Source organism: Neoarius graeffei, chromosome 22 (assembly GCF_027579695.1).
Source record: "Neoarius graeffei isolate fNeoGra1 chromosome 22, fNeoGra1.pri, whole genome shotgun sequence".
Lineage (NCBI taxonomy): Eukaryota > Metazoa > Chordata > Actinopteri > Siluriformes > Ariidae > Neoarius > Neoarius graeffei.
Window position 1 is genome coordinate 5,750,090 of NC_083590.1, and position 12,272 is coordinate 5,762,361.

At 42.4% G+C, this 12,272-nt stretch overlaps 2 protein-coding genes across 3 annotated transcripts in view; one reads left to right on the top strand and one right to left on the bottom strand.

Moving 5' to 3' along the window:
• Positions 1-12,272, bottom strand: part of LOC132870554 (NACHT, LRR and PYD domains-containing protein 3-like) — a 524,974-nt gene that overhangs the window by 328,077 nt on the left and 184,625 nt on the right. The gene's annotated exons all lie outside the window — the stretch shown is intronic.
• The window catches only part of LOC132870553 (NACHT, LRR and PYD domains-containing protein 12-like), a 502,785-nt gene that overhangs the window by 77,018 nt on the left and 413,495 nt on the right, over positions 1-12,272 (top strand). The window contains exons 7-9 of one of the 2 annotated variants that reach the window (XM_060904230.1): positions 8,188-8,361; positions 9,793-9,966; positions 10,681-11,372. In XM_060904230.1, coding sequence (XP_060760213.1) covers positions 8,188-8,361; positions 9,793-9,966; positions 10,681-10,690 — 358 coding nt within the window. In that variant the 3' untranslated portion in view covers positions 10,691-11,372. Of the gene's footprint in view, positions 1-8,187; positions 8,362-9,792; positions 9,967-10,680; positions 11,373-12,272 lie in introns of those variants that run through there. The other variant, XM_060904226.1, reaches the window with a different exon arrangement.

The window sequence follows — 12,272 nt, forward strand, 5'->3', positions numbered from 1 at the left end:
AGGAAACATTTAGAGGTAAGTGCAACTCACTGGTTTATTTCCGATCAGAAGGCATTCATTTTGAGGTTGTAAGCACATTAACAGCAAGGTAGGCTATGCTGACGAAATATGTTGAACTACCAGCTCTAGAACAACTGACACCCACCTACATACCATCGTTGTTATTAATCCCAGTGGGCAACATAATATAATGATGTACGATTGATTCAATGTCATATATCACAACAACGGTTAAGCACACATGTCGTTTCCCTAGTTAGCTACGTGCTAGGCTACTACCATTCACTTGAATGTGTTTATTGTTTATTGTATTTTTTTGTAATCAACATTCCATTGACTCTTAAATGTTCAATGACTGACTACCCATCGTCAGTCTTAATTCTTGATGGGCTGTATTGTGCCATGTTTCATTTTACAAGCAAAGAGAAAAACAAGAAAAATAAAATGTGATGTAAAAGTCTCACTTTGGTTATTTATTACTAGATTAAAGTAGAACACTTCATTGTCATTGCACATGTATGAAGTAATGAAATGCAGTTTGGCATCTAATCAAGTGCAACACGTGCAGACTGCACATAATGCAGTATTTAGAGACAAAATGCCGTTATTTACAGCTAGTGTAAGTAAAGATGGTTATATGTGCAGAGCATGTATGCGCAGAGTATGTACAATGTAGTTATGGCAGTACAATGCACAGGGCAATGAAAAATAGCATGGTATAAATAAATGTGATGAATACAGATGGAATCATTATACAGGTAATCCTATACCACTGTAGATAGGGCTATACAGATGTGAATTGAAGAGGAACACTATATGGATGGTAAGGTGTGGATAGAGGGGAACGAAAGACTGGTCTTTGGGAAGAGTTCAATAAGGTGACCGCTGTGGGAAAGAAGTGGTTTCTGAACCTGCTTGTGTAGTCTGCAAACTGTGAAAACAGTAGAGCCTAGGGGAGGAACAGAAGAGTATGGCCCCTATGACAGGAGTCTGAGAATCACATGCACGGTGCAAGCATCTCTTATGGACCTCCTGTGATTGCTTGTCAGCAATTCCCTCTCAGCTTAGTACTGCTTTAAGGTTCACACTGTCGGTTTTCAAAAATTAAATGGTGAACATGGGTCAATATTCATTAAAACCTTAAAGTAATTAAAAAGTAATCCAAAAGTAACTAGTTACATTACTTTTTAAAAGTAATTGAAAAAGTTACACTACAATTACATTTTAAACAAGGTAACTTGTAACTGTAACGAATTACATTTTTAAAGTAACTTACCCAACACTGTTCATCTTTCACTCTTCTCTGAACACACTGCAACGTATAAGGATGCTCTTAATGCTGCCCGATCCTCTTACTACGCTAACATCATTAAGAGTGGCAACCATAGACCCAAAACTCTGTTTAATACAATAAATAAACTTCTTCAGCCTCCTTCCTCAACCACTCCCAGCTCCCCTGCTCAGTGTCAGGCTTTTTTGGATTTTTTAAAGGATAAAATTGACAGTATTTACCAACACTTTCATTCTGAAATTCATTCTTCTGTCTCGCAAGTAGCTCTTTCTCATAAAGCTGACTGCTGTCTCTCTGCTTTCTCTCCTGTTGATTCTTCTAAAGTATCGGAAATCATGACTCAGTCCTCCTCCTCCTCATGTCTGCTGGACCCTGCACCCACTGCACTTCTTAAATCCTGTGTATCTGCTATCTCCCCTTATATTGCTCATATGATTAATCAGTGTTTTGCTTTAGACACTGTTCCCATCTCCCTCAAAACTGCTTCTGTTACACCAATACTAAAGAAACCTGGTCTAGATTCTCTTTCACTGTCCAATTACAGACCCATTTCAAATCTCCCTTTCCTAGCTAAAGTAACAGCGAGTTGTAGCCTCTCAGCTTCATACTTTCCTTGCTCATAATGATCTCTATGAACCCTTTCAGTCAGGCTTTCGCAATCTGCACAGCACTGAATCTGCTCTCTGAAGAGTTGTTAATGACCTCCTGCTCTCAACTGATGCTGGTCATCTCAATGTCCTTGCTCTCTTGGACCTCACAGCTGCCTTTGACACTGTACATCATGAGAGACTCATTTCCAGACTATCTTCTTTTGGTATTACTGGCTTAGCTTTAGCCTGGTTATATCCAGTCATATCTAGCAAACAGGCAACAGTTCATCTCTATTGGTGTTCATAAATCATCCACTGCTACTGTTGCTCAAGGTGTGCCTCAGGGTTCTGTCCTTGGTCCCCTTCTTTTTATATTATATGTTTCTCCTATAGGCCAGATTATTCGTAACCATGGCCTTAACTTTCATTGTTATGCTGATGACATTCAAATCTACATCACTATCACCCCTTCCATAGCCTCTGTCCAGCTGCTAAGGACTTGCATCACTGACCTTAAGCAATGGCTGCATAAGAACTGCCTTAAACTTAATGCTAGCAAAACGGAGGTTCTATTAGTAGGTACCAAAAGACAGGTTCTGAACTTCTCCAGTTTTACTATTGATGTTGATGGTGTGTCTATTAGTCCTTCCCAAGTTATAAAAAACCTTGGAGTTCTCTTTGACTCCACCCTTACTTTTGAACCCCATCTTGAACTAATTACTAAGAATGCTTTCTTTCACCTCCGCAATATTGCACATCTCCACCCTTTTCTCTTGGAAACTGATGCCAAAATGTTGGTCAATGCATTTATTTTTTCTCGTCGTGACTATTGCAGTTCTCTCTTTTATGGTCTCCCTGCCACATTGCTCAATCGCCTGCAGTCCATCCAAAACTCAGCAGCTAGAGTCCTCACACTCCCCAATCGCACTGCTCACATCACTCCTGTTTTACAGCAACTGCATTGGTTTCCAGCAGGGGCGATTTCTCAGAGACAAGGGAAGCCGAGCTTCCCCTAAAATTCTCTCCCCAAACTGCGGCATCTACAACGTTGAATTCTCATTAAAACAATAACTTGCATAACATAATATATGCGGGCGGCACGGTGGTGTAGTGGTTAGCGCTGTCGCCTCACAGCAAGAAGGTCCTGGGTTCGAGCCCCGAGGCCGGCGAGGGCCTTTCTGTGTGGAGTTTGCATGTTCTCCCCGTGTCCGCGTGGGTTTCCTCTGGGTGCTCCGGTTTCCCCCAAAGACATGCAGGCTAGGTTAACTGGTGACTCTAAATTGACCGTGAATGTGAATGGTTGTCTATGTGTCAGCCCTGTGATGACCTGGCGACTTGTCCAGGGTGTACCCCGCCTTTCGCCCATAGTCAGCTGGGGTAGGCTCCAGCTTGCCTGCGACCCTGTAGAAGGATAAAGCGGCTAGAGAAAATGAGATGAGATGACATAATATATGCCCAAGATTGTATTTACGTTCATAACTATCCTGTAGGGCGGCACGGTGGTGTAGTGGTTAGCGCTGTCGCCTCACAGCAAGAAGGTCCTGGGTTCGAGCCCCGTGGCCGGCGAGGGCCTTTCTGTGCGGAGTTTGCATGTCCTCCCCGTGTCCACGTGGGTTTCCTCCGGGTGCTCCGGTTTCCCCCACAGTCCAAAGACATGCAGGTTAGGTTAACTGGTGACTCTAAATTGACCGTAGGTGTGAATGTGAGTGTGAATGGTTGTCTGTGTCTATGTGTCAGCCCTGTGATGACCTGGCGACTTGTCCAGGGTGTACCCCGCCTTTCGCCCGTAGTCAGCTGGGATAGGCTCCAGCTTGCCTGCGACCCTGTAGAACAGGATAAAGCGGCTAGAGATAATGAGATGAGATGAGACTATCCTGTAACTTACAGTGGTGCTTGAAAGTTTGTGAACCCTTTAGAATTTTCTATATTTCTGCATAAATATGACCTAAAACATCATCAGATTTTCACACAAGTCCTAAAAGTAGATAAAGAGAACCCAGTTAAACAAATGAGACAAAAGTATTATACTTGGTCATTTATTTATTGAGGAAAATTATCCAATATTACATATCTGTGAGTGGCAAAAGTATGTGAACCTCAAGTTAATTTGAAGGTGAAATTAGAGTCAGGTGTTTTCAATCAAGGGGATGACAATCAGGTGTGAGTGGGCACCCTGTTTTATTTAAAGAACAGGGATCTATCAAAGTCTGATCTTCACAACACATGTTTGTGGAAGTGTATCATGGCACGAACAAAGGAGATTTCTGAGGACCTCAGAAAAAGCGTTATTGATGCTCATCAGGCTGGAAAAGGTTACAAAACCATCTCTAAAGAGTTTGGACTCCACCAATCCACAGTCAGACAGATTGTGTACAAATGGAGGAAATTCAAGACCATTGTTACCGTCCCCAGGAGTGGTCGACCAACAAAGATCACTCCAAGAGCAAGGCGTGTAATAGTTGGCAAGGTCACAAAGGACCCCAGGGTAACTTCTAAGCAACTGAAGGCCTCTCTCACATTGGCTAATGTTAATGTTCATGAGTCCACCATCAGGAGAACACTGAACAACAATGGTGTGCATGGCAGGGTTGCAAGGAGAAAGCCACTGCACTCCAAAAAGAACATTGCTGCTCGTCTGCAGTTTGCTAAAGATCATGTGGACAAGCCAGAAGGCTATTGGAAAAATGTTTTGTGGACAGATGAGACCAAATAGACCTTTTTGGTTTAAATGAGATGCGTTATGTTTGGGGAAAGGAAAACACTGCATTCCAGCATAAGAACCTTATCCCATCTGTGAAACATGGTGCTGGTAGTATCATGGTTTGGGCCTGTTTTGCTGCATCTGGGCCAGGACAGCTTGCCATCATTGATGGAACCATGAATTCTGAATTATACCAGGGAATTCTAAAGGAAAATGTCAGGACATCTGTCCATGAACTGAATCTCAAGAGAAGGTGGGTCATGCAGCAAGACAACGACCCTAATCACACCAGTCATTCTGCCAGAGAATGGTTAAAGAAGAATAAAGTTAATGTTTTGGAATGGCCAAGTCAAAGTCCTGACCTTAAGCCAATTGAAATGTTGTGGAAGGACCTGAAGCGAGCAGTTCATGTGAGGAAACCCACCAACATCCCAGAGTTGAAGCTGTTCTGTATGGAGGAATGGGCTAAAATTCCTCCAAGCCGGTGTGCAGGACTGATCAACAGTTACCAGAAACATTTAGTTGCAGCTATTGCTACACAAGGGGGTCACACCAGATATTGAAAGCAAAGGTTCACATACTTTTGCCACTCACAGATATGTAATATTGGATCATTTTCCTCAATAAATAAATAACCAAGCATACTATTTTTGTCTCATTTGTTTAACTGGATTCTCTTTATCTACTTTTAGGACTTGTGTGAAAATCTGATGTTGTTTTCGGTCATATTTATGCAGAAATATAGAAAATTCTAAAGGGTTCACAAACTTTCAAGCACCACTGTATTTGAGTGATGTCTGACGAACTTGCAGTTCGCTATGAGAATCACCTTTGCTGCCAGGCTGTAACCAGCGTTGCCAGATACTGCTGACGTTTTCCAGCCAAAATATGTTCAAAACCCGCCAAAATCCACTTAAACCCGCCCAATCTGGCAACACTGGCTGTAACCTTTTTTATTTCAATGGGCTCTATGCGCTGGCAGCCGGGTATCCGTTGCAGTCTATGAGACGGCTCTGAACAGCCAATTTTGGCTAGTTGTTATTGGTTAAAATCGACAAAATCGTCACTTCCAGGGAAGCCGGGCTTCTCTGGGACTAAACGAGACAGTGGGAGGGGCAAGAAGCCGGGCTGATGAAGGATTATTGGAGGTAGTGTTTGAAAGACATGAGGAGGGCGGGCTCTGTACTTCGGCGTCGGCGAGGAACACGGAAGTATGATCAGTCCCTAGCGGATGTCGAGAAAGTATAGTCGTGTGCCAAAGTGCTGTCCGACTTTCTTTTCATATAAACGTTTCTTCTCATTGATGTCTCTGTACATTACTCTGTAAATAAATGTAAATATTACTCGTTGTGCTCCATTAACTTTCATCCATTCTATCAGTTTGATCATTCGTGAATTCACTCGTTTATTTCATTTGTAGTTCAATCTGGTTGTAGGCTAGCTTGAGCCTTATTGGGATCTGCAGTGCTAGCTGCTAACAGAAATTGGTGAAGTCTCTGGAAAGCACAACCAGCTGGTATGACAGGGTCACAGACCATTTTCTGGAAAAGGAGCGGAGGGCAGAATTTGTGTATAAATAGTGTTCATGTTCATGAATCTGAAGTGTGTATATTGTTCAGTAATGTTAAGAGAATGGTGGGCTCTGTGTTATAGGCTATACCTGGGTATGATATTCAAGGTTCTGTGTGTTGCATAGCCTACCTGGTTATGAATTTCCAGACTGTGTTGCAGAAGATGTTCAAGGATGTGTTGCACAGCTGGGTGTTGTGTTAAAGACTCTGTGTTGCATATCAGGGTATGATGTTCAAGGCTCTTCGTTGAATAGCCAGTGATTTTTGGATGTTTGATATTTTTGATTAAGGATATGAGGCACTAGCCTGGCAAGCCAGACTATAACATGAAATGTACAAGCAAAAATACTTTCTGCCACTAGGTAGGGTTGTCTAGTTCACTATGCTAATGGGGCACACCTTTCTATGCTTTGATATCTGGCCTACAGGTTTTACGATGAATGCGTAAAATGGGCTTCCCCTGTTTTAAAAACCAGCAGCTGCCACTGGTTGCCAGTTATCTCTCGGATCAAATACAAAATCTTGCTTTTAACCTATAAAGCTCTTCATGGTTTCGCCCCTTCCTATCTCTGTGAGCTAATTCATTTGTACTGTCCCTCCCGCTCCCTCAGATCTTCTGTCTGGACTTCTGACTGTCCCACGTTTTAAAACTGGCATCTATGGGTGGCAGATCATTCAGTGTTGCTGCTTCTAAACTTTGGAACTCGTTACCACAATCGCTTCATGACTGTTCCACTCTCTCTTCCTTCAACGCTAACTTGAAAACTTTTCTCTTTACCTCACCCTACTCTTCTGAGTGTGGCTATTTTTTTTTTTGGTAACTCCTGTGTAAAGCGTCCTTGGGTTTGTGAAAGGTGCTATATAAATTTAACTTTATTATTATCATTATTAGGGCGACACGGTGGTGTAGTGGTTAGCGCTGTCGCCTCACAGCAAGAAGGTCCTGGGTTCGAGCCCCATAGCCGGCAAGGGCCTTTCTGTGCAGAGTTTGCATGTTCTCCCCGTGTCTGCGTGGGTTTCCTCCGGGTGCTCCGGTTTCCCCCACAGTCCAAAGACATGCAGGTTAGGTTAACTGGTGACTCTAAATTGACCGTAGGTGTGAATGGTTGTCTGTGTCTATGTGTCAGCCCTGTGATGACCTGGCGACTTGTCCAGGGTGTACCCCGCCTTTCGCCCGTAGTCAGCTGGGATAGGCTCCAGCTTGCCTGCGACCCTGTAGAAGGATGAAGCGGCTAGAGATAATGAGATGAGATGAGATTATTATTATAATTATTATTATGCAAAGTGAATCACGCATCGTGACATCTGACTCCTCCTCAAAACAAAGTTCACCTGTGTCTATTGAAAATCGTGTTTTCCTGAACTGGTTCCTGAATAAAATGAATCTTACCAAGCCTCAGAGACATGGACTGTATCCTCACTCTGCGCTAAGAGAGCAGGGAACCAGTCTAAAGTAGCTCGTCTCGTTTCACGGGAAATGTGTTTAAGTTTTATTCATCAACATGACAATATATAAAAGTACAAAAAAGATGACGTAATTATACCAATTGGCTCAGAGCGACGAGGGTCAAGGACATCGTATGCCAGCAGTGCGGTTGAAGTGGGCAGGTGTCAAACTTGAAACTTTTATATCATGATTGGAGTTAATAATAAACGATATCACTGAATAATGTTCCTTACCTCTAACCAGTATATATATTCCCATTTTTTGTTGTTTTTGATGGTTTCATATATTTCGTAATAATATTTTTATTTTCTAAATATTTATCAACAAATCGCCATTGTGGCACGGGAGCCTGTGATTGGTGGACAGCTGACAAAGGGTGTCTCCCATTGGTTGTAAATCGTGGCATAAAAATCATAGATATCAAATATAAAAATCAGATATACACTGTTAATGAGAATAAACAGGTGATATTAAATCCTCATGACATTCTGAATAATAAAATTAATTTTACACTCATCATCTTTAAAGTCAGTATTAAACCAAGATGGAAATCTGTTGATGAAGTGTGTGTCATTGTGTCTCTGCAGGTTGGTTGGTTGTGGTGTCTCAGATGAAGGCTGTGCTGCTCTGAGTTCAGCTCTGAGATCAAACCCCTCACACCTGAGAGAGCTGAATCTGTCTTATAATAATCTGGGAGACTCAGGAGTGAAGCGTCTCTGTGCTGGACTGGAGAATCCTCACTGTAAACTGGAGAAACTGGGGTAAGATCATCTCTCTGAGAGTCACATGACCTGCTCCTCAGTAAGACCCATTCTCTAATAGTGAGACTGAAGCAGAGGTTTTAGCTTCATCATCAGTGTCCTGAGGAGGAAGATTGTTTCTGTTCACTGCACACTGATGATTTGTCACAGAGTCTTTGGGTCAGATGGACGGATGTGAGAAGCTGCAGCACAAAACGGGACTTGATCCGACTGCGATGTGTCTGAACTCACTGTGAAATTTACTACAACACTGTAACGAATCCCACAAACTGCACCTGAGACTCAAACTAACTGCCCTCTGTGTGAGCTGCAGTGACATGGTGGAAATGATCTCAGGAATATAGAGTTTGAAACGAAAATGAGTCGTTATTGCCAGAGAACTGATGCAGGAACAAAAATAAAGAGAGAAAAAAATTACATATAAATAAAAATTAAAAAGGAGCAGAAAAGAACTTCCAATAAATTCAAAACCATGGCAACAATGCAGCTATTATTAGTTAATAATAATAATAATAATAATAATAATAATAAATGTTAAAACAGTCAGTAATGTTTGAGTCCATCTCTGTCAGTGGTGATCGCTTTAAGACGCCACTGGAAGTCCAGCTTCCCCGAACATTTCATTCAAATGCAGCAATGAAACGTTTCCCAAAGTGTCGATTTTATTCCTCCGTCTTGGTGTAATTCAGTATCTGAGTGAATCAGATTGATGAAGGATCTCACTGCAGTGTGGCGCTGTTTGTTCATTAAACTCACACTGTTTCGTGGTGAACAGTGCAGTCTGTGTGAAAAGCCCCTGACACACACACACACACACAGCTAACAGACCCCCACTGGAGCCGCGGCATCTATTAGTGTCTGTTAGGGCTTTGTGTACTCGCTGTTTTAATGGGCAGAAAGACGAAAGCTCATTGGACAACAGGCTTTAAACGTGTCGTTTTGAGCCCCGCCCAGACGCACGGCTTCACTGGGAGGGAATGGAGTGTGGGCGGGTCCGTTTTACACAGGAAAAAAACACATCTCTGTGGTTATTGGACAGTGTGCTTTTCCTTTGTCCCGCCTGGACACACGGCTTCTCCTTATTATGATTGGTAGATCTCTCAAAGGGGCGGAACCTCATAACCAACTGCCAATCAGTAAATCAGGAATGAACATGATTGACATCTCAAACCTGAACATATTGGAGTCTGCAGTGGTGGAATAATTTGTAAATACTGCAAATAAATTGTACGTATAAAGTTCTGTTTGATTATTTGTATTTATTTCTGAAATTTGTTTCTGATTACAATGAGCGAGCGGTCACTTCCTCCTTCAGCAAGCAGCTTACACACACACACACACACACACACACCCCTCTAATTTAAAGACACAAAGTAAATCTTGATGTTCATAAACTGAGGCAGTGAAGTGTGTGTCATTGTGTCTCTGCAGGTTGTGGGGTTGTGGTGTCTCAGATGACGGCTGTGCTGCTCTCGCTTCAGCTCTGAGATCAAACCCCTCACACCTGAGAGAACTGGATCTGCTTGGAAATGAAATAAGCGACTCAGGAGAGAAGCTGCTCTCTGCTCTTCAGAATGATGAACATTACAAACTACAGACACTGAGGTGAGTCATCACCTTTTTTAGATAAATGTCGAAAAAAAGAATAATCATTTCAGCTTATTATTATTTTTCTTTAATGTCAGTAAATATCACATGACCAGGCCATGGAATGAAACCAGTGTGAGAAATGTTCACCCTGCTGTCTCTGACTTCATCCTGCTGCTTTTGTCTGAATAAGATGATCTCGGCTTTTCCCTGTTTCTGATCAGCAGCACACTTTCTTCTCGACTCTCCTCAAAACTCAGTAAAATGATCATCTTTAATGCCACACGGCCACAAATGTGTGATTTAAGGAGCCATTTGACTCACTCTGACACTCCTTCCTGCTCTCCACCTCCACACCGTGTCTTCTGTCGTTCCTGTAAAATTCACCTCGGCTTCTTCTTAAAGTCTGCACTTAAATCTACATGTAGAACAAGAGATCAAACCCACCGCAGTGTGAGTTACTGTTTAAAAAGCTCCAAAGCCTGGGATTGGATAAGAGCAGTGATGGGAAACGTCTGCTCACTTTCCTGTTAGATCTTGTGGATGTTTTCATTTGTTGGAGCTCAGTGTTAGAACACAGATATTATATAAGACTGAATAAATGTTGGATTAAATTATAAACAGGAGATAATAATGTTTCTCTTGGAGCAGAGATGATTCCATGCTGTTGGTCATGAAGTACCACAGTCCAGTGTGTGGGGATTAATCCAGATGTTTTTCTTTTATTTTCAGTGTGTGGTGAACATCTGTGTGTGAGATGAAGACTCAGGTGCTCCTGCATTTCCATGTTGGGGAACAGACAACACATTCATAAACACGTCAGTCATTTAGTTCTAACAAATGAAAGAGACTCGGAGACGTGGTCAGTGTGTGTTCATGGTGCACAGTGAATCAGACTGCACACAATTCTGCACTGAATGTGGAACAACTTGTGATCTGCATGAAACTGCCTGGACCTCAGTCCCTTAAAAACTCTGAAAGAGCAGGTGGAAAAGCACAGGGACTCGATCTGAACCCAGTCAGTGGAAGAGGGAGCTGAAATGGACAGGAACAGTTTCAGGACATTGGTGGGATTCTCACCTGACAGGATCAGCATTTGGGGAGTTAATCTGAGGCCCCGGGGAGACTCACTACAAGGCACATTTATCACTTTGTCCTTTGGTTGGTGTTTAATGTAGTTTAGATCTTTTTGAAACAGGATCAGACCAAATCTGTTCATTTACTCTGATATCAGACGATCGAACCTGATATGGGATCAGTGCCATCCCTTTTACTGAAGTATACACTCCTTCCAATATATTGTATAATTGTATCAGTCATATACAATTTGAAGAACTAAATATATCCAGTGTAATTATTTGTGTTGTATCAAATTAGTTTATTGATTTAAAATGAAAATTTTTCATACACACAAAACAATCAACAGTTACTGAAAATAAACTCATGTCAGGTGTAATGGTGTTTTAAAACATCTTCATTTAATTTTATATACAGTACAGTGAGATAATGTGAGGGCTTTGTGTGAATTCATCAAGTTTTCAAACAAAGTTATCGCCAAACGCCGTCTGGCATTGTGCGGCCATGTGTTTTGTCATGATCAACCTGCCGCACAAGTTCTCTTGTGGGAGCCTGAGGCGAAGCACAAAGTCAGTCGACCACGTACCACCCTGAAAACGGTCCTCGAGTGAGAGACGGGGTTGAAGGAAGAACAACTCAGAGCAGCTATGCTCGACCGGCGGGTCTGGGATAGGATATCTTACCAAGTCACCGGCCCGCCGGATGACAGATGATGATGATTGTGTGAATTAATAGAAATTCAGTCCTAAAGTTGTCAGGGTGATTGTAGTCCTAAACAATCGGAGTAAAATCGTTTGTATTAAGTGTCCTGAGCCATCTTCTAAGAGTATCTTTGTGCTGTCTTTATTTGGGGCTGTCCTCCACAGGAGCCAAGACATGAGGAAGAAACCTTGAGAGGAACCAGACTCAAAAGGGAACCCATCCTCATTTGGGTAACAACAGACAGCATGACTATAACATTAACAGTTTTAACATGAGGACAGTTTCGTTGATGTTATAACTCTTCATTGATGGAAACTTGAGTGCAAAACTGTTCATGACAACTGCAGTCCCAAAGTTAGCAAGTCAACTGTAGTCCTCAGCCATAAAAGCATTACTGTAAGAGTCCAGAGCATCCTCCAGGTATAACCCTCAACTGTCCTCATGGGGCCGTCCTTCACAGGAGCGATGCAATAAAACTCCGACCAGACACAGGGCACCAGGATGGATCAAGCAGGTCCGAGGGGCAGAAGAGGCCAGCATCTCAA